General features: G+C 32.0%; 4 protein-coding genes across 5 annotated transcripts; 2 read left to right on the forward strand and 2 right to left on the reverse strand.

The window, feature by feature from the left end:
- Window positions 1-1,633: 1,633 nt before the first annotated feature.
- LOC109796432 (bidirectional sugar transporter SWEET16) lies at window positions 1,634-4,413 on the forward strand. The gene is made up of 5 exons (XM_083076412.1): window positions 1,634-1,843; window positions 2,010-2,220; window positions 2,355-2,516; window positions 2,799-2,918; window positions 3,858-4,413. Exons 3-5 carry the CDS (start codon window positions 2,463-2,465, stop codon window positions 4,245-4,247), a joined length of 564 nt encoding a protein of 187 aa, XP_082932538.1. The 5' UTR covers window positions 1,634-1,843; window positions 2,010-2,220; window positions 2,355-2,462; the 3' UTR covers window positions 4,248-4,413.
- Window positions 4,414-6,122: 1,709 nt separating this feature from the next.
- On the forward strand, window positions 6,123-9,370 carry LOC109797211 (serine/threonine-protein phosphatase PP1). Its single transcript, XM_020357167.3, has 4 exons — window positions 6,123-6,574; window positions 7,617-8,176; window positions 8,753-8,944; window positions 9,032-9,370. Exons 1-4 carry the CDS (start codon window positions 6,379-6,381, stop codon window positions 9,053-9,055), a joined length of 972 nt encoding a protein of 323 aa, XP_020212756.1. The 5' UTR covers window positions 6,123-6,378; the 3' UTR covers window positions 9,056-9,370.
- Window positions 9,371-12,093: 2,723 nt separating this feature from the next.
- Window positions 12,094-13,866, reverse strand: LOC109796797 (dormancy-associated protein homolog 3). Of its 2 annotated transcripts, none has more exons than XM_020356598.3 (3): window positions 13,681-13,866; window positions 13,091-13,254; window positions 12,094-12,532 (listed from the first exon to the last, which is right to left on the reverse strand). In XM_020356598.3, exons 1-3 carry the CDS (start codon window positions 13,793-13,795, stop codon window positions 12,425-12,427), a joined length of 387 nt encoding a protein of 128 aa, XP_020212187.1. In that variant the 5' UTR covers window positions 13,796-13,866; the 3' UTR covers window positions 12,094-12,424. The 2 variants fall into 2 exon arrangements, with proteins under 2 accessions (XP_020212187.1, XP_020212188.1); XM_020356599.3 differs by having other exon boundaries at window positions 13,096-13,254; window positions 13,681-13,865.
- Window positions 13,867-16,396: 2,530 nt separating this feature from the next.
- Window positions 16,397-18,633, reverse strand: LOC109796892 (large ribosomal subunit protein eL33y). The gene is made up of 5 exons (XM_020356738.3): window positions 18,512-18,633; window positions 18,373-18,408; window positions 18,058-18,286; window positions 17,932-17,974; window positions 16,397-16,639 (listed from the first exon to the last, which is right to left on the reverse strand). The coding sequence occupies exons 1-4, from the start codon at window positions 18,541-18,543 to the stop codon at window positions 17,933-17,935; spliced, it is 339 nt and encodes a 112-aa protein (XP_020212327.1). The 5' UTR covers window positions 18,544-18,633; the 3' UTR covers window positions 16,397-16,639; window position 17,932.
- Window positions 18,634-18,847: the final 214 nt, after the last annotated feature.

The following is an 18,847-nucleotide window of genomic DNA, read 5'->3' on the forward strand; positions in this document are numbered from 1 at the left end:
CCACTACTTTGTTTACTTAAATTATAAAGCTAATTAAAATTAAATGACGCGAGATAAGGAAGAGATACTCAGAGTCCTATGTTTCACTTTTATTTTAACAAACAAAGATACATATTCTATTCGATAATCTAATACATGAATCTCCCCACGAGCCAAACATCTGCCTCTTCACATACTTTTTCTTTTTCAAATCAAAATATTCAATCATTAAAGTTACTATTGCTTGGCATCACGCACTATATTTATGAACAAATAAACCAACAACAATATCACAGCTTGTCCTGCCTTTTAGATCTAGTAATCGCCATAACATAAAATTAAGCATACTTCAATTTTCAAAGTAAGATTTTTAAGTTACGCGTTTAGCTTTTTGCTCATGTTTCCTTTTGTTGTCTTTAATATTGTGCACATTTTATTTTCCAAATTAACCCATTATATTTCTTTTACAAATTATATATTTTATAAGAGAAAAAACACTCATCATATAAACTAAATAAATTTTAGACTAACATATTTACAATCTAGTCTAATCTCTTTTATCATTAAGACAAATCAAATTGATTTTTATTCTTTTCGAATCTCAAAATAAGACTAACATGATTTAGTTTGACCTATTAAACTATCATGTCAAATCAATTTTAATAACTCTAAATTTTAGAAGTATAAATTTAAAAATTACATTTTTTTAATGTTAAATTATTTTAAAAATATTATTATTTTCATTTGAAAATTAAAAAAAATAGCACACCAAATTAATTTTCATATTAAAAAAAATAAATAATATATATATATATATATATATATATATATATATATATATATTTAACTAGATCTCTAATCTTTTCCGGTTTTTATAGTTAGGTGCCTTACAAAAGTTTATAACCTATAAACAAATCATTAATTTCAAAGACCTTATTATAAAAATTTGTTAAAATTAAAAATTTGTATAATTTATAGACCTATTTAAAAAATCATATTCATGGATCAATTTATGCATTGAGCTTTAATAATATTATTTAATAAGTTTTCATTACCTGTGTAAAATTTTAAATGAGAATTATTTATAAAATGAGGGAAAGTTTTATTGAGAGGCGAAGGATAAAACATCAACTAATCCTTCACATCAGTATCTAACCCAACTGTCCCTTCTCTGCTACACACTTGAAAAAAAAAAAAGGAAAAAAATCTAGCCAAACTAGTTGGTATGAATTTGCAGGCAGTCTTTGTCCACCAGAGAATCGTATCAGAAATTAATTTAATTTTTTCTAATTGTTGGGAGTGAATGCTCAAGGCAGCCAATGAAATATATCTTTTTTGACCAGCTAGCTAGCATGCACCAATATCAATTTCAATTCATTATCACCTTTAGCTTCATATCATCTGCATTAAAAGGAAGACAGATTGATATCAAATATTCATATATGTTAACTACATTGATCAAAGATGCTTGTCCTTGTCCAAATAGATATTGGTGATCGTGCATGTATTTATTTTTAATATAAAAATTGCCTCCGATGGATATAAATAAGCTGGACATGCACAAAGATTTCACAGCCAAGATTAATTGAAACTACATTAATCCGAGCTTAATATTTCATACCCATTCTTCACCTCACCAATGTCGAATTCTCCCATGGCTAGCTTGATTTTTGCAGTTGGCATCATTGGCAAGTCCATATATTTACACCTTTTTTTTTCCAGATTTTAATTTATTCTATTTTGTTAACCCGTTTATCTTAAGCTTCAGCTGATCATTAGATCTTCAATTAACGATTTTTTTTCTTGCAATTTTGATCTGTTTTGCAGGCACTGTATTATCCCTTCTAGTGTTTGCCTCTCCCATGTATGTGTACAATGCCATCTTATAATATATTTATACTAATGACAACTCTCATAGCATAATAGCTGTACTACCCTCATTGGTTTAATATAATGCAATTACGACTATTATGAGATTTTTATATATGTTTTTTTATTAACTATTATTTTATTTTTTTGAAAATCAAAAGCAAGACCTTTTACAAAGTGGTAAAGAAGAAATCAACAGAGAATTACAAGGGAGCTCCATATATAACGACGTTCTTGTGCACAAGTTTGTGGACTTCTTATGGAGTTCTTAAGCCTGGTGGTTTCCAAATAGCTATAGTAAATGGTGCCGGTGCCATCTTTCATTGCATCTACATACTTCTGTTCCTCGTATATTCACCTCAAGATCAGAAGGTCATTAAATAAATTATAACAAAGCTAGTTTCTTTAATTTAATTTCTTAACATGGTGCTAATTTATTATTTATGTTATTTCTATTCTTGCTTAATTACTTAATTAGTACTTGTTGGGTGCTGCTGTGTATATAGGTTAAGACGGCACTGTCAGTGGCTATTTTGGACGTGGGTTTTCTTGGGACAGTTATTTCAGTGATTCTTTTCGCTCTTCATGGAACGATCCAGCTTACTGCTCTAGGAATGTTATGCTCTGGTTTAACTATAATCATGTATGCTTCGCCACTATTAGTCATGGTAAGTGTCTTTCATTCATTATTATTTTCTTTAGAAGTAGGAATATACAGTGATAACAATAAGATTTACCCGCTGATTCCATTAATATTTTATATAAACTATGGACTACCGGTGCATTTTATGAAATTAATATATCATATTGCTCTTGTATTTTATTTATTTTTTTCATATCTATTTATAAAAATTTAGTTTTGTTTATTAAATTATAAAAGGGTTGTTATATGCATAGAGACTAATATCGAACTTATTTTTTTTTTCTCTTCCAACTATGATGTGTGACAGAAAACGGTGATACAGACAAAAAGCGTGGAATACATGCCGTTTCTGTTGTCGTTTTTCATGTTTCTGAATGCTGGTGTTTGGGCATTGTACTCTTTCCTCGTCAAAGATTTCTTCATTGGAGTATGTTAATTCATTTCCTTCACTTTACCCCTTAATTACTCAGTTATTACAAAACCTATCTTCCATTCATTTTGTCTTAATTACTATGTCTTGAATATCTCTGCACCCAAAATAACAACTAAATATGAATATCAAAATATTTAATTGATAGAATTAAAATTGCGGCTAAAGTAAGTAAATGTGTGTCTCCTCGAGTGACTAAAAAGAACAGATTTTATCACTATGAAAAAGAAAGAGTAGGTTACACTTGGACGTTTTTTCACGATAACATTTATTAATCATTTATCGAATTATAATAATGTATAGTAGTTCTCAATTAATCTGTCTTTTTTGTTTGTGTACGTGTGCCATATGCTCGCGAGGGACCTTAAATATTTTATTTACCTTGCTAGGTCAATTAAGGTGTAAGTAACGCAACGCGCAATTTAATTTGTAAAATGATGCATCCTAAAGTCGTGTCTTACTCGTTGGAATTCGATTGGATAAGTTATTATGTGTGTTGTGTTCTCATATAAAGCACAATTGTATCTTGCCAACAAAAACTCATGGAATTGGGAAATGACATAAGCTTTGAAAAAGGAACAAGATACAATAAGAGAACGCAACATGTGATGCAACTTTTTCGTTATGACCAGAGAAAATTACAACACTTAATCACATATATAATAAGGTGAATTGAGATAGATAAAAAACAAAAAAAAACGTTCAATAAATTGTTTTATTATAAAGTGGGTGTACGTGTATCATAATTTTATTTCTAATAAAGTAATCATATACTTATAATAATTTATACAATATTATTATTTTTTCTCTCTTTATCACATTATTTATTGTATTTTAAATTACACTCTTTTTATTTTCTTTCTATAATTTTGTTGCACAAATTGTTGTAAATGTGTCATTTTTGCTAATTTGAACTTGTGGACAATTTGATTGCAGATACCGAATTTGATTGGACTGATATTAGGTTCAACCCAACTCACAATCTATGCAATTTACAAGAAGAAGTCGAATTCCACAAAGGTGCCCAGTGTGAGCCTGGACCTGGAGAAAGGAGACATGTTAAATGTGATGAAAATGGAAGTACACAACTCCGAAGATGCTAAGCTAAATGATGAGGCTATTGAAGTTGTCCTTAAAAGGGTCAAAAGCCTTCCAAAGCCAGTGCTCAATCGCGAAAACACGTTTCGAAGGATCCTCAAAACACTCTCTTTTGGACCAAACAATTTACCCTCCACTTTTTGCAGTGCTAAGCCTAAGCATGAGGATGTTGACATCCAAATTGGAGTGGAAGATCAGGAAGATCAAGTTTTAAACACTCACACCTAACACTCGCACTTCACGTGGCTTATTAATCTCGTTATCACTTAGTTATCAACAACGTGATTTATTCATATTACAATTGCAAATGAGCATGCATTTCATTTTCTTTTCCTCCGAAAACGTGTACGAGTAGGGCTAACAACCCATATGAATATGATTCTATAATTATTAAGCTTTTTTTGGTTTGTAGTGCAATTAAAATGTAAGGACTAACGACTAACGCTAAATCAAAGCATAAAGAAGATAAGAAGGTTGACATGGTTAGGCTCATTTAAAAATTTAAGGATAGGTTGAGGGGGAACTAACTATATACGTGACAAACACAGGACCATTACGATTGTTTCCTTCCTGAGAATGTAACAAGGATACGTCATACTCTTGGTTTAAGAACTTTTAATGCTGCACTTTATAAAGTGGTCAATTAAAAGGAAAAGAGATGTTAATTGATCAAAGATTCATCTAGTCAAGTACTTTCTGAAAATCAAGCCAAGCAACACAAATCAGAGCAAGTGTGATTTCAAATAAAAAGAACATAATTATTTTTAAAAGGACCAAACATATATTCATGTTGATCACATTTTGAAAAGGGCATCAACTCTTCTCTCTTAGTTGATGTAGTGAGAGTGAATTTTATTGTTTTGTAATTGTTGTATTGTCTTTTTTATTCTCGAACTATACCAAAAAATAAATTATAATTTGAATCAATAAATTTAATTTAGTCATATAAAGCATTGAAGTAATGTGAACAATATTATAAGTTTGAATCATATCATTCTTATTGGAATAGTCCTCCAACTAATCTTGTACTTATCTCCAAAAAAATCTCATTGAAAAGTAATCCTAAATATTTTTGTTCTAGATAATTTTTTTGACACCATTACTCTAGATAATAATAATAATAATAATAATAATATCCTTTATATTGAAAGTATAAAAAATTAAAGCACTAAAATATATTTTTTTTTAAATGATGAACTAAAATGATTTTTTAATTAGTTAAAGAATTAAAAATATATTTAACTAATAAAAATGTAAGAATATGTGAGTAAAAAAACGTAGTGATTCAAATCTAACTCAAACTGCAGTGAATTGATTTGTTTTAGAAAGATATTCGGTTTGAACAAAACTGTAATGCTTTTCTATTAATAAGTTTGATGGTTTCTTTTATTCAAAATCAATCAATGAAAACCCTCTCTTTTGAAAAAATTCGCCCCACTTGAAGCCGTGAGCAGATTGAATAGAACGCAAAGAGAAGTTGGGTGAATGAGGGGGAGATAAACTAAAACAATAAAATAAATAGTTGGAAAATTCAACAATTCTAACTAGTTAACCATAAAATATGCATCATTGTCACCGTAATCCAAAAGCAGCCGGAGCTTATGAGAACGATTAATAGCTATTAGTATTCTGTAAAAAAATAAAAATAAAAACGCGTGTCAAGGTGAATAAGGATGTGTTTGAAAATTCAACCAAAGTTGAAAAAAAAAATTATGCTCACATATTTTTTACTTTTTTACATTGACAAGTGTATTTTTTAAAGTATAATTTTAAACAAATATTGAAATAGTCTGCAATTAGATTGCATGCAACTGAAGTTACCGTCGATATTTCAAATAAAAAGAAAAAAATTAAAGAATATAATAAAAGAAAGTAACGGTTATAAGCATAGGGCGTGTAACGGCGATCGAAGTCCAAAGACATGGTTGGATCCGAAATTTGACCAAGAGAGAGACAACCAACGAATGGTGTCCACGTGGCAGATGGTGAGTTGACAAGAGGATGATATTCTTACGCGCCATTTGGTCCCCTCCATTGAAGGTTTCAACCGAATAAAGAGTCACCTGGCACCGATTTTTAGATTGGAAAAAAAAAAAAAAAAAGAGTTGAAGTTGAACCTACCCACCTCAATCCCAAAATAATAATAATAATAATAATAATAAAAGAAAGAAAGGGCAATGGTTGATTTTAGAAGAGGAAGAAGATATAAAACCTGTGTGTGTTTGTTGTGTATTATGGTTGGGCCATCTTGTCCATCTATCCAAAATTTCCCATCCCGCAACTAATTTTTCTTTATTTATCTTCTTCCTCCCATATCCATCGAAAAGGGTTGTTGTTTTTGTTGTTAATTTTTATTTTTATGATGATGATGACAATGGAGGGGATGATGGACAAGGGGGTGTTGGATGATGTGATAAGGAGGCTTCTTGAAGGCAAAGGAGGAAAACAGGTTCAGCTTTCTGAGTCGGAGATTCGTCAACTCTGCGTCAATGCCAGACAAATCTTCCTCTCTCAGCCAATTCTTCTTGACCTCCGTGCCCCCATCCGAATCTGCGGTTAGTTTACACCCTTTTAACAAATCCTTATGCCAAATCTCATCCATGTCATTTCCTTTTCTTCTTATTATTTGCTTCCTTCTTTTGCCTATTTAGATGATCGGAAGATGGGTTTTTTCTTTTTTCTTTTTTGAAAAGGAGGAAATTGTTTTAATTACATATATGTATTAAAAATCTGCAGGACAATTTAGATTTTTGTCTGGTTTTATTTGAATAGAATACAACTCTCGCTTTTAATCAAAGAAGACAATGATACCATGATGTTTGCCCTGTTTGTTCAACGAATTATTAAATGTTTAAATATTTTGTACCGACATGCCTCAAATAGGATTGCAATAAGGATGCTTATGGGAAAAAATGAAAACAAAAAGTGATATTTGATCAAAATTCAGCATGTTTGGTTCCCATCAAGTCAAGCAAAATTTACTTCCAATTTTCGTGTCCATAGCTTCAAGTTTTCACTTTTTGATCCCCGTTTTTTCTGTTCTAATGCGGAACCAAGCAGACACATTGTTTGCTTGCTGCAGTTGTAATTTGGATTCATGCGTCATGTTTTAAACTTTGATGCATTTCTTCTGAATGCATTTTTCCTTCTATCTTTGATATTTTGGTGAAAATAATCTCCTACAAGTTTTTCGATTTATTCACAAGAATCGTGTGATATAACTTGCAATTTAGTGTAAATAAGGGATTTTTCGGAGGTGTGCTCTAGAAGATAAAGGACAATAATAATCATTGTTTAGAAAATCAATGATTGAGATTATAATTAACTTTAAATTTCTATATATATGTTATTTTTTTATTTTATTACAATTCTCAATCTTTGTCATTAAAGGCACTTTTGACTTCCAAAACTCTAGTTGTAGAAGATTGGGATAGTATACATAGAGTTTTAGATTTAAATTTTGTTGCAATCATGGTAATTTCTATAAATAAATAAAAAAATCACTTTGACTTCCTCGTTTTAAAGTAAAATATGCAAATTACTATGCAATTGTTCCATCTTCAATCCCTTGTTCCTTATCTCTTGGTTTTCTTGTAGGTGATATACATGGTCAGTACCAAGACTTGCTGAGGCTTTTTGAATATGGTGGCTACCCTCCTGCGGCAAACTACTTGTTTCTGGGGGATTATGTAGATAGAGGGAAGCAAAGTTTGGAGACAATATGTTTGCTTTTGGCTTACAAAATAAGATATCCAGACAAAATTTATCTCTTGAGGGGAAACCACGAAGAAGCAAAGATAAACCGAATTTACGGTTTTTATGATGAATGTAAAAGGAGGTTCAATGTAAGGCTATGGAAGATATTTACCGACTGCTTTAACTGTTTGCCGGTAGCTGCACTCATTGATGAGAAAATACTTTGTATGCACGGGGGACTCTCTCCGGAATTAGAAAATTTAGATCAGATAAGGGAGATTCAAAGGCCTACTGAAATTCCAGATAGTGGTCTCCTATGTGATCTACTTTGGTCAGATCCTGATTCTAACATTGAGGGTTGGGCAGAGAGTGACCGAGGCGTTTCATGTACTTTTGGACCTGATGTACTTGCAGATTTCTTGGATAAAAATGACCTTGATCTTGTTTGTAGAGGGCATCAGGTAAACCTCTCATTTCATATTTGCTTATTGAATAGGTTGTAGAATAGAATTTGGTAATACATGTTTGTGCTATTCTTATAAGAATGGTTCTATTTGTTTGATGAAACTTTGGAAGACACCACACTTGTAGACTCTTATTATCTTCCTGCATTTGTCAACTTCTTTGGAAACAACTATATTAATTGATTGTGAGTCCATAAAGGAAGAAAATATGTTATTTTATCTCGTAAAAACAATAGCAACCTTTTAATTGGAAAAGTTCATTCAAAAAGTTATAAAGGTTACACTCGTCTTAATTATCAATGGACATCTGTAAATCAAATTGGTTCATTTACAATTGATGAACTTTTGATGTAATTAGGACATTTAGCATTTACTTCATACTTCTTTTATTCATTAAATGACTAAAGTTTGTGTACACTTACCGTATCTGACATGCATATTGTGCCTAGATCAAGCTTTGTCCAACCCTATTCAGGCATTCATCCTCCTTGCTTTCATTTATGCCTTCTTTTGTGTTACTTCTTCCAACTTCTAATAATTAAGGCCCCATTTTACTTTCCTATTTTTTAATAGGTTGTGGAGGATGGATATGAGTTTTTTGCTAAAAGAAGATTAGTCACAATATTTTCTGCTCCAAATTATGGTGGGGAATTTGACAATGCTGGTGCATTGTTAAGCGTTGATGATTCTCTTGTATGTTCCTTTGAAATATTGAAACCCGCTGATAGAGCATCTGGTAGTTCATCGAAAATGAATTTTAAGAAGGTAAATATCGTCATATTGTGTATGTTCCTTTGAAAAAAACAATTCCACATTTGTGTATATTAGTATCTTACGTAACTTTTTGTGCAGCCACCCAAACTTGGAAAGATATAGTATTTGGCAAAGATTTTCGGTTCAAATAGGAATCCAATGCAGCTAACTCAACTTGTACGTACGGAGTGGAAATTGTGAAGTAGGAGTTTGGCATGGGAGAGCCTTCCTTCTACTTTACATTGCAGATTGCCAATGATGCTATATTGTAAACTTTACTACCAAGCATTCTTTTGTGCAGGAGCAGAGATTACTGCTTTATACACCAGTTGGTTGCTTGTGTTTGGCAAATTAGCATGTAATTTGTGAGTGCAAAGAGATTTCATGTTACCAAATGCGTAAATTTCTGTGCCATTTATCTGAATGACTGTTCTGGAATGTTGTTTTTGGTAGACACCTGTTCCTGAGGCTTAACCTGTTGCTATTGCCACTGATAGCGTAATCATTTATATGACTAGTCTTCCAACTTTCCATTGGACAATAACTAGTCATTTCACTATGTTGGTATTCTCATATGATATGATGACAAGGTTACCATGTTTTGAATCAGAATTTTAAACATCGATCATTATTCCTTGGTTCTCTCATTAGAAAACTAAAAACAAGTGTTAATTTTCTAACCAACCCGTGGCGAATAGCTGAATTGTGCGAAACTTATTCCCTTTTCTTGGACGGTTCTGCTCTGCATCTTAAATTCTCATTATTTAGTTCTGCTTAACTCCCTGTCCTTTTCTTGTTCATCTGTCTGATCTCGCATAAAAGTAAAGAATTCAGGTCATAAATGGAAACTTAATGTTGCTGAATGCTGACGGTTTTGGTTGAATTTGCTAATTAAGTTGTGTTTGTAATTTGAATAGGATCATTTGATGTGATGTCAAGTAAACGATGAAAACAAGCAACACGATAAGAAATTAAGAACAACTTTAGTTCCTTTACTTCAAATCACAGTTCTTAGGGAGTTTTGTGGTTGACTTCAACGCTCAAGAATTTGGGACACGAGATTTGATTGATGGGAGGTAGAGAATTATGTTATGTAACAAAGGTGTGGAAAAATTAAAAAAGAAAATAAAACAGCATAACTTAGTCTTAATTACAAGTCACTAATACCAATTACCAACTATGTTCACACAAGGGAACACTTATCTTGTATATTTTTGCCTAATGTCATTGCTCAGTTGCTTCCCCATTTTATCTTTCAGTTTCCTTGCAGTTCGCTTTATAGCTGCTAGCTTGGTGTTGGCTCAATTGTATTTTTGGTTTAGTTTCCTAAATTTTAATTATGCGGATTGGATCCCTCAAATTTTGTATTATTTATAGTTAGATCTATTGGCCCTAACTGCATTCTATATTGAACAGAATTAGTTCATGTAACAACTTAGGCATGACTTGGTCGTAAGTAAGTTCAGTAAACCGCTTAAAAGTTAAAAACCTAAAATATTTTGACTATATTAAATTGATAATTTTGGTGACGTTTTGTAGATAAATTATTATTTTGATGATATAAGTGGAAATAAAAAAAATTCCAAATATATTAGTTGATTAAATATCAGATGAAATTAAGCTAAAGAAATAAAAAGAATCTAAAAAATGTAAATGGGTCCACTGAAATATAAGGGCCAAAATCACGTATTCACAATAAGCTAAAGATACAGTTGAGTCTAAGATAGAAGGACAAGCACGGATAATGGATAAGATTTGCAAATCAATGAAATGGAAGTTAAAGACAAAAAAAAAGGCGTTGATATGAGCAAAAGCAGGAACACTTCTTGTTCTGTGTCCAACTGGTCGGGTCTGCCCTCAAATCGAACAGGATGCGAAATTAAAGATAAGTACAAGTAGAGGGAGATTATTATTTGCATCACCACATTTTGCTAACCCCTTCACCTTTCTGTTTTTTTTTTTTTGTCTTTTTTTCCAAAAAATGTCTCTAATACTTTTTTTCTTTTTTGGAGAACACTATCGACCTAGACCATCAATCATCTCTAGTATAATCACATTTTCTTTCAGAACTGAACTTCCAAATAGTTATTTGCATATTTTGGAATTTTTTTCATAAATATAGTACACACAGTATACTAGAACATATTTTGAAATTAAGCTTTCAGAAGTCTGTTTATATATTTTCAAATTTATAATTATGAAAGTTTATTTATTGCATATTTTAGAAATAAACTTCCCAAATATAAATATACGAAATTCTAAGAATGAACTTTTTTAGAAGGAAAATAATGATTGATATGACTAGGAAAAATTGAAAGGTGCAAAATGTTGAGTAAAGTCCAATGAGAGTAATTGGGCCATCAGAATCAGTAGCCCAAAGTTGAGTCTGAGTGAAAGGGATGGTCAATTTGTTGCATTATTAAAAACAGAGAGGAGAAGGGTGTGGGCCCAAAAAAAAAACAAAATGGGGAGAAGGGTGCAGGGTGAAGAGGGAAAAGAAAGAGTCAACAAGATGTGGAGTGTGGACTCTGAATTATGCAGTTTTGTAGGAGTAGCTGGAATATTGGTGATTGTCCCCCGCTCCCACTCCAGCTCGACAGATTCAGATTCAGATTCTCCTCTACTCAGCATTGCCACCAACCCAACCCAAAATAGAGGATTTCACTTAATGTTTTGTAAAAGAATATTCATAGTTGCACTAATCAATCCATATCTGCTGATCAATCAATGTTTCTAATTCTACACACCCCAAAAGTTAAACAAACGGGATTTATTCACTATTTCGCATTCCCTTTGCATTCATGAAAATAAAAGTGCCTATGTCATAAAAAAAAATGAAGTATATCATTATAAATGTACCTTATATATACTTGTGGGAGATCAATTGTTTTTAGTTTAACTTCTCTAGTCAGTTTTGTTCGTTGATTAAATCGAAGAAATAATATCTTCCGACAAGCGTATTCAATAATTTTGGACAGGCCGGCTGTCCCATTATCAAGTGTCTTTTGCTCTGAAGCATCCTTGAAGACAAATTAAAAAGTTTCCTTAGACCATAGTTAATTAGTAGTTATTATGCGAAATTACTCTCTAGGTCTCCCTCCTCCATACATATTCGCAGCGAGCACAGAAGTTGAAACTCAAAAGTAGTAGAAATTACCAACTTGTGATTCAGCAAGCTTTTTTATTTATTTGAATTTGAACACCACCAACAGAATGAACAAACGCAGTAAAGGCTTATTAATTGTAAATATACAGATAGATAATAAGATACACCGCTACTCTACCCATTACACTCTCTTACTTACAATTTCCCAACCACTACGCAGTTCACCTAAGCAGAGACTTAACTAAAAGCTACATATATCGCGTGCACTGCAGCACAACCTCAACTCATTGATACATGCACACAAAAGACTAAACAAAAATGAATACAGCAAATTAAGCCCAAAAGGTTGCTACATCATATCCCGAGAGCAAACGCATGCATGCGATTCATTTATCACACATCGAAAGGAGGAGAAGTGCTTGATCAGTTCTGCTCTCTCTTCTCGTACGCATCTGATGCCGACCTTCTTCGAAACCGAAACGAATCTTTTCCTCCTAAAACCAACACACCCATAACACAACATCAGTAACAAAAACCATCATCCTTAGTGGTCCTAAACAATGTAAGTGCGTGCAACCTTTTACAACCACACAACAAAAGAGTTAACCTTAACCAGACCAAGACTTTGTTTCCTTTTTCAACTCCCAATACATCATGTATACAGTGACCAATTCCACGCACAAAATTCCAAACTATCCGGCTGCTACATGCTATATAATTATATAATATAACCAAGTTGGCTAGCCTTGTTGTGTAATTGACACTTGGGTTGAGTTGAACCCAGAAATACGGATAGGACTCTATAATGGTCATTTATGATATATCACTATACATACGTGGACAACCACATAAAATGGTGCACGTCAATTTAATAATCAAAAACCATAATTCATAACTACCCCCACCAAACACTGCTTTATCATGCCACCACAAAAGGACAAAACATTTGCTACCCAAAATTTTGGAGCACCCTTTACGCTTACTGGACTGTGAAATTAAACTAAGCATATTTGTTTATTGACACAGTAAAAGAGTAAAAAAGAAATAACCACCTTACCGGAAAACGGAGAAACCGGAGGAGTCGAACCGGCAGGAGAAACCGGAGGCGATCCACTCTGGTAACCGGGCGGTTTCACGATCATGATACTACGCGTTACTCTCATCGCTTCCTCCGACGATTCGTCACCGTACGATCTCACGCTCCCACCCTCCGATTCTGATCAATAGTAATTACGACCGGTTGTTAGCATATTTTATTTCTCTCACCAAAAAAAAAAAAAAAAAAAAAAAAAAAAAAAAAAAAGAAGATCTATCAGCGTTTCAGATGCAATTATTTAGAGTGGTTACGTTCAGATTATTTGATTTCCTCAATTATCTTGCATAATTGTATAGATCACGTGGAAATGATTTAGACGATTGTGGAACTTAGGGGCTTGGAGCATGAAAAGCGTGTTTAGGTTACAGATCTGATAGCATGCAACCTAAAACAGACGAATCTGTCTCCGATTGGAAGGTGTGAGAGGTTAGATTATAACGGTGATAATTATAATGATTGAGTTAACGAATTTGCAGTTGTGGAGTGATGAATTATATGAGTAATTAGCGAAGCAGAGAGTAGAGCTAGTATAGTGTGGTGAGGTACCCTTGCCGGAGGTAGGTCGGAAAGTGAAGGTGTGGTGTTTTCGGAGCTTGCCGAGACCGTTATCGGGCCTTGGGCCGGCGACGGTGTCGTCCCACAAGTGGTCGAGGAGGCCCATATGGATCAGGCGTATTTTAGCAGATCCAAATGACCAAGTCGAGGAGTGTAAGAGATACAACCACGCCCCATGGATGCCATATTTAATGGTGGCCGGGCGTTAAACCTCGAACAACTTCATGGGCTCAGGAGAGATCTGAACCCTGCGTTGGATCCAGTGACGTGGACACGTGGATCGGCGTTCGCGTTTTGATAAGGATTGCTCAGCGTATGCGTACTCGAGGGGTTGACACGTGATATTGCTTTTGGGTCACGTGACAAGTCATTTTCTTTCTCAGGTGGGTGGATTAGTTCCAGGATACTTCCTACTTATACATATACCCCTATCTTTTATCCAAATCGATAAGATAAGTCCTTCATTTTCTTCTATTTACATACGCTGACCTTATCATCTTCATCTCTTATCATCCCTTCAAAAGGGACCATTCGAATATAACTCTTTTAAAGGGGAAAAAAATCACTTAAATTAGACCAAATAGCCCACCATGATATTTGATTTTTATGCATTATTAAAATGTTAAAGTTTCAATTATTAATTTTTAACTAATTTTCATCGCATCTTATTTTATTTTTTAAATTGTACTTTATAATTTAAAGGACTCAAATATTTATTCTGAAGTTGCAAATCTTTAGCATAAATTGACAATATAAAGTTAATAAATGAAAATACCAAATCATACAATGAAAAAAGGGACATGAGGGAAATGGTTGATGCATTATTATAAAGCTTTACATTGTCATCTTCATGTAAATGTAATATAGGGACACGTGTATAAGGTATCATAATGCTCTACCTACTTATATTCGGAATGAAAATAAGGTATATATAAAAGCAAATATCTCTATTTATTTCTTACTTCTTAATTAGCATGTTTGAATTTTTTATTTTTTATTTTGGTCTATTAAGACATTAGAAGAGCACCTAAAAAATATCTCTATTTATTTCTTACTAGTTAATTATCGTTTTTTTCTTTCACATAATGATAGTTTGGTAGGGTATTATAATATCAACTTTTAAATCCATATTTTAAAAAAATATAAATCCAACTTAAATCTAAACCCGTATAATAAATAGCCATATTCATTACTCCCATTTTAATTAACTATAAAAAAATTACTGAAATATTAATTAAAATACATATATAATTTAATTAAAACACTATTTAAATATATTTTATTAAATATTATAAATATAACAGTAATAATACATGTAGAACAAAAAAATTATATAACAGATTGGCTCACATTATATGAACAATACAATTAGCTCACATTACAATTCATTACTCTAAATATAATATAATACATTATAATTAATTTCTACAGTAAGTGTGATGCGTCATTGGTACACATATAAAGTGACCATCTAATCGGATTGGGTCGCAAGCGTACAACCTTTCTCTCTCTGCAATACCTTGAACAAGAATAGGCTTAAATATGTTCTAAGTCGGTCAAATTTAGGGAAAATCTAATTTTGAATCCTTAAATTTAAAATTGTTGTTTTTAGTCTTTATAATTTTAAAAAATCTTTTTTAATTTTTATATTTAAATTTTGTTAAAAAATTTATCAAACATTATTGCATAAAATTTACCTATTAATATTCTTATTAATAAAAATATCACATTAAATCTGGTTAATATCGTATAATTATTTTAATTAGTCACTTTCAAATATGTTATTGATAATCTAAGGAACTAAAACAAGATTTTTCAAAATTACAAAAATTAAAAATAACAATTTTAAATTTAAGGAACCAAAAATAAATTTACCTTAAATTTGAGGGACTAAAAATATATTTAAGATCTTAAAATAAAGTGATAGTTTTATATTTAAAGCGAGAAAATAGGAAATGAAAATAGAAGTCAATGGACCGTGGTTAATTTATATCTAAAAAAAACTTGAAATATAGACTATTTTTTATGAGTTTTATTTTATTTTAAACAGTCTTTTTCAAAAAATCAGTTTTAGCCATCGATGTTGAACCATCAAGTGTACGTGCATCATCAAAACATCCTCAAAACCGAGTGAAAATACTTTGTAGAAATTGTGAGAACCTTATTTTAGTCTCTAAATTTATTAAATGTTGCAATAGCATTCCCCGAAATTACAACAAATACACCTTAAAAAGATAACTTAAATATTAAATTAAGTATAAAATATTTTAAATCAATTTTATAATTTCTTAACAATTAACACAATGCACTTCGAAATTTATGAGTTCATAAAAGGCAAATGACAAATTTTATCCCAGTTAAGGAACAATCTCCTTTCTTATCATGCACGTGCCAGACATTTCATCCTCCCCAGAGAATACCCTAAAACACTGAATCAATGATATATGGCAACGTAAGCCAATAGAAAATAACTTCTCGCATTAAATTAAGAGTGTAAAATCAACACATTCCAATAATTCGAGATCAACCAAAATTCGTTACTAAAACTACAGTTTCGTTACTAAAACTACAGTTCTTATTGTACAAAATTGAGTTTCCAAAGAGATCAACATTATTATCGTTACTAAAATTATATTGCAATAATTTATCTATTTTTTCCACGGCAGGAATTATTTTGTTTGCAATCTTAAATGGACACAACACAACATAATGTCAAAAATACCATAATTCTCTTGATGTCAAAAAGAACAGTTATATGGGCGGAAAAGTCTATATATGAATTCAAAACTCATTCTCTTAAATAACCATGGCAGTGAGAATTAAAAAAAAATACAGTTCTTTCACCATCATAACAAAGATACTGTTCTACTAAAGCTATCAAAAAACATAAAAATTTAACACCATTAATGCAAATTCCTTCAAGTTCCGAGTCAAACAAGGCCCACAGGTCCTGAAAATATGCAAAGACAACCAAAATGTAATTTCAAGGTCAATTGGGACAATGTAGGATTAAATCATGGCAACATAATAATACATTAGATTTATAACTTATTATGAACAAAAACAGCAAAACTACAATAAAATTAAAAAACCAATTTTATTTAAGAAAATGAAGCTGTTAGACAATTACATTGCAATATATCTCCATGGATAAAGGAGAAGGTTCAAGTAGAAAGGTTTTTTAATTGCTATTCACACGCATAATCCTGTGAATTGAATTAGTAAAACTAGGTTCCCAAGAAAAATCGTGCGACCTCTTTACAAGTCATTTAACTCATCAACTTTATTAAATAGGACAGATAAAACACACAATATACAATAGAGTATGTGAAGAAATAGAATTGTCACTAAATGAGACAAGGTGGCAAAAAAATAACAACAATCAGTTCTGAGATAATGTGAAAGTTTTATATAATCATGCCTTCAAGACCTTAATATGTGCAAAAGCACTAACATCACAACTTATAGCACGATCATTTTTAAGAAAATGAATGAAACTGTAAGCCAATTACATTGGAGCAAATCTCCAAGGAAAAAGGAGAAGGCTCAAGCAGAAAGGTTTTTCACTTGATATCTGCACAAATAAAATCCTGGGAATTGATTTAGAAAAACTAGGTTCCCAAGAAGAACTATGTGCAATGTTTTTTTATAGAAAGTGTTCAAATCATCAATTTCGTTTCATGAAATATGGAAATACAAAAGATAAAAGACAGAAAATACAACGGAGTTTGAGAATCACCATTGAACCAAAAGAGATCAGGAAAAAAATATGGAAACAGTCAATTGTGAGACATCACCAAACTAGAAAAGCAATTTTAATTTCAAACAAGATCTAATTATACCATGTGAAAACCAGTATTATAATATTCCTTCAAAACGGATCCATGAACTGAAGAAGCATGTTACTAATAGTGTGCAAATTAATAACATATATGAATCTTGGGCAAGGTAATTTCATCAAAAAACAAATAGGATCCATATCAATTCAGGTTATATTAAACTAACTAAATTAAAAGAAAAAAAATTAATGTTTACAGTAGTCTAGTAACTAGTTGAGACAGAGAAGGAATTGTTCCTGCATAGGATGGGATTGATTGGTTCAAAAAATCAATTTTTTCATCATCCATTTCTTATTTATTCATTGATTAGTACACTAGTTTGGATGGCATCAACACAGAGATATGAGTTTTCAACATACATTACATACTGAGGTATAAAAAACGAATAAAACGGTGAAATTACCTCATATATTGCTTGGGTACATAAAGACTCTAACCCTCGCTCCCTGCATATTCATCAACAATCAAAACTGAGAAACCACAAAAAATGAGGAAAAAACATAAAGGAATTATATGTCCGAAAAATTACCATTGATCTGGGTGGCAAATTGGACTTGAACTTAGCACGGACTATACCACTGTTACCATGAGGCCTGGTAACCTTGCCCCAAATGCAGCGATAGTGGGTTCCGTTCTTCTTTACCTTGGCTTTGTAAATGTAAGCCATGCGCTTCCCGCAGTAATAACCTACCTCTTCCTTGGAGTTGACTCCCTCAATCTGGATTAAAGAGGTATTCGGGTATTGATTTGACTTGGACCTGAACAACAACAGTTAACACAAATGATGAAGTCATACTACCTCTCTAACCTAAAACTGTTAATGTTGAAGAATTGAAAAACACACCTCTTGTATCCAAGAATTGAACCCCTCACGTAAAGCCTGGTATAGGAGAAAAAACAAGGACAATGTAAGTCTATAACCACAGATCGAGGAATTGGCATAAACAAGTGTAGTGTGCAGAGGGAAGAGTTAGATCCTAAACCTGACACGCTCTCCTTGCCGTCCCTTAACCATCTTGCTGCTCCTCCTCCTCCTCTTCTCTGCTTAACCTAAACGTCTCCAGCTGCATCACTTTTAGGGTTTTTATTATACAATATGGGCCAATTAGGGTTTTCTCCAAGGCCCATTCATTTGGGCCTTTTGCTTCCTCTTCTTTCTTTCTCCCATAAACTACTGCTACCTATTTTAACTCTTCATAAATCCTATATTTATTAATTATTATTTTTAAAATAAATAAGTATAAACAATTTGTGTGCTAACTCTGGGATAATTGTTTTAAAAACTACAATCAGTCCATGGTTTACAAGTTGGGGTGAAA

The sequence above is a fragment of the Cajanus cajan genome, chromosome 6 (assembly GCF_000230855.2).
Source record: "Cajanus cajan strain Asha chromosome 6, NIPB_CcT2T_4, whole genome shotgun sequence".
In the NCBI taxonomy this organism is placed as follows: domain Eukaryota; kingdom Viridiplantae; phylum Streptophyta; class Magnoliopsida; order Fabales; family Fabaceae; genus Cajanus; species Cajanus cajan.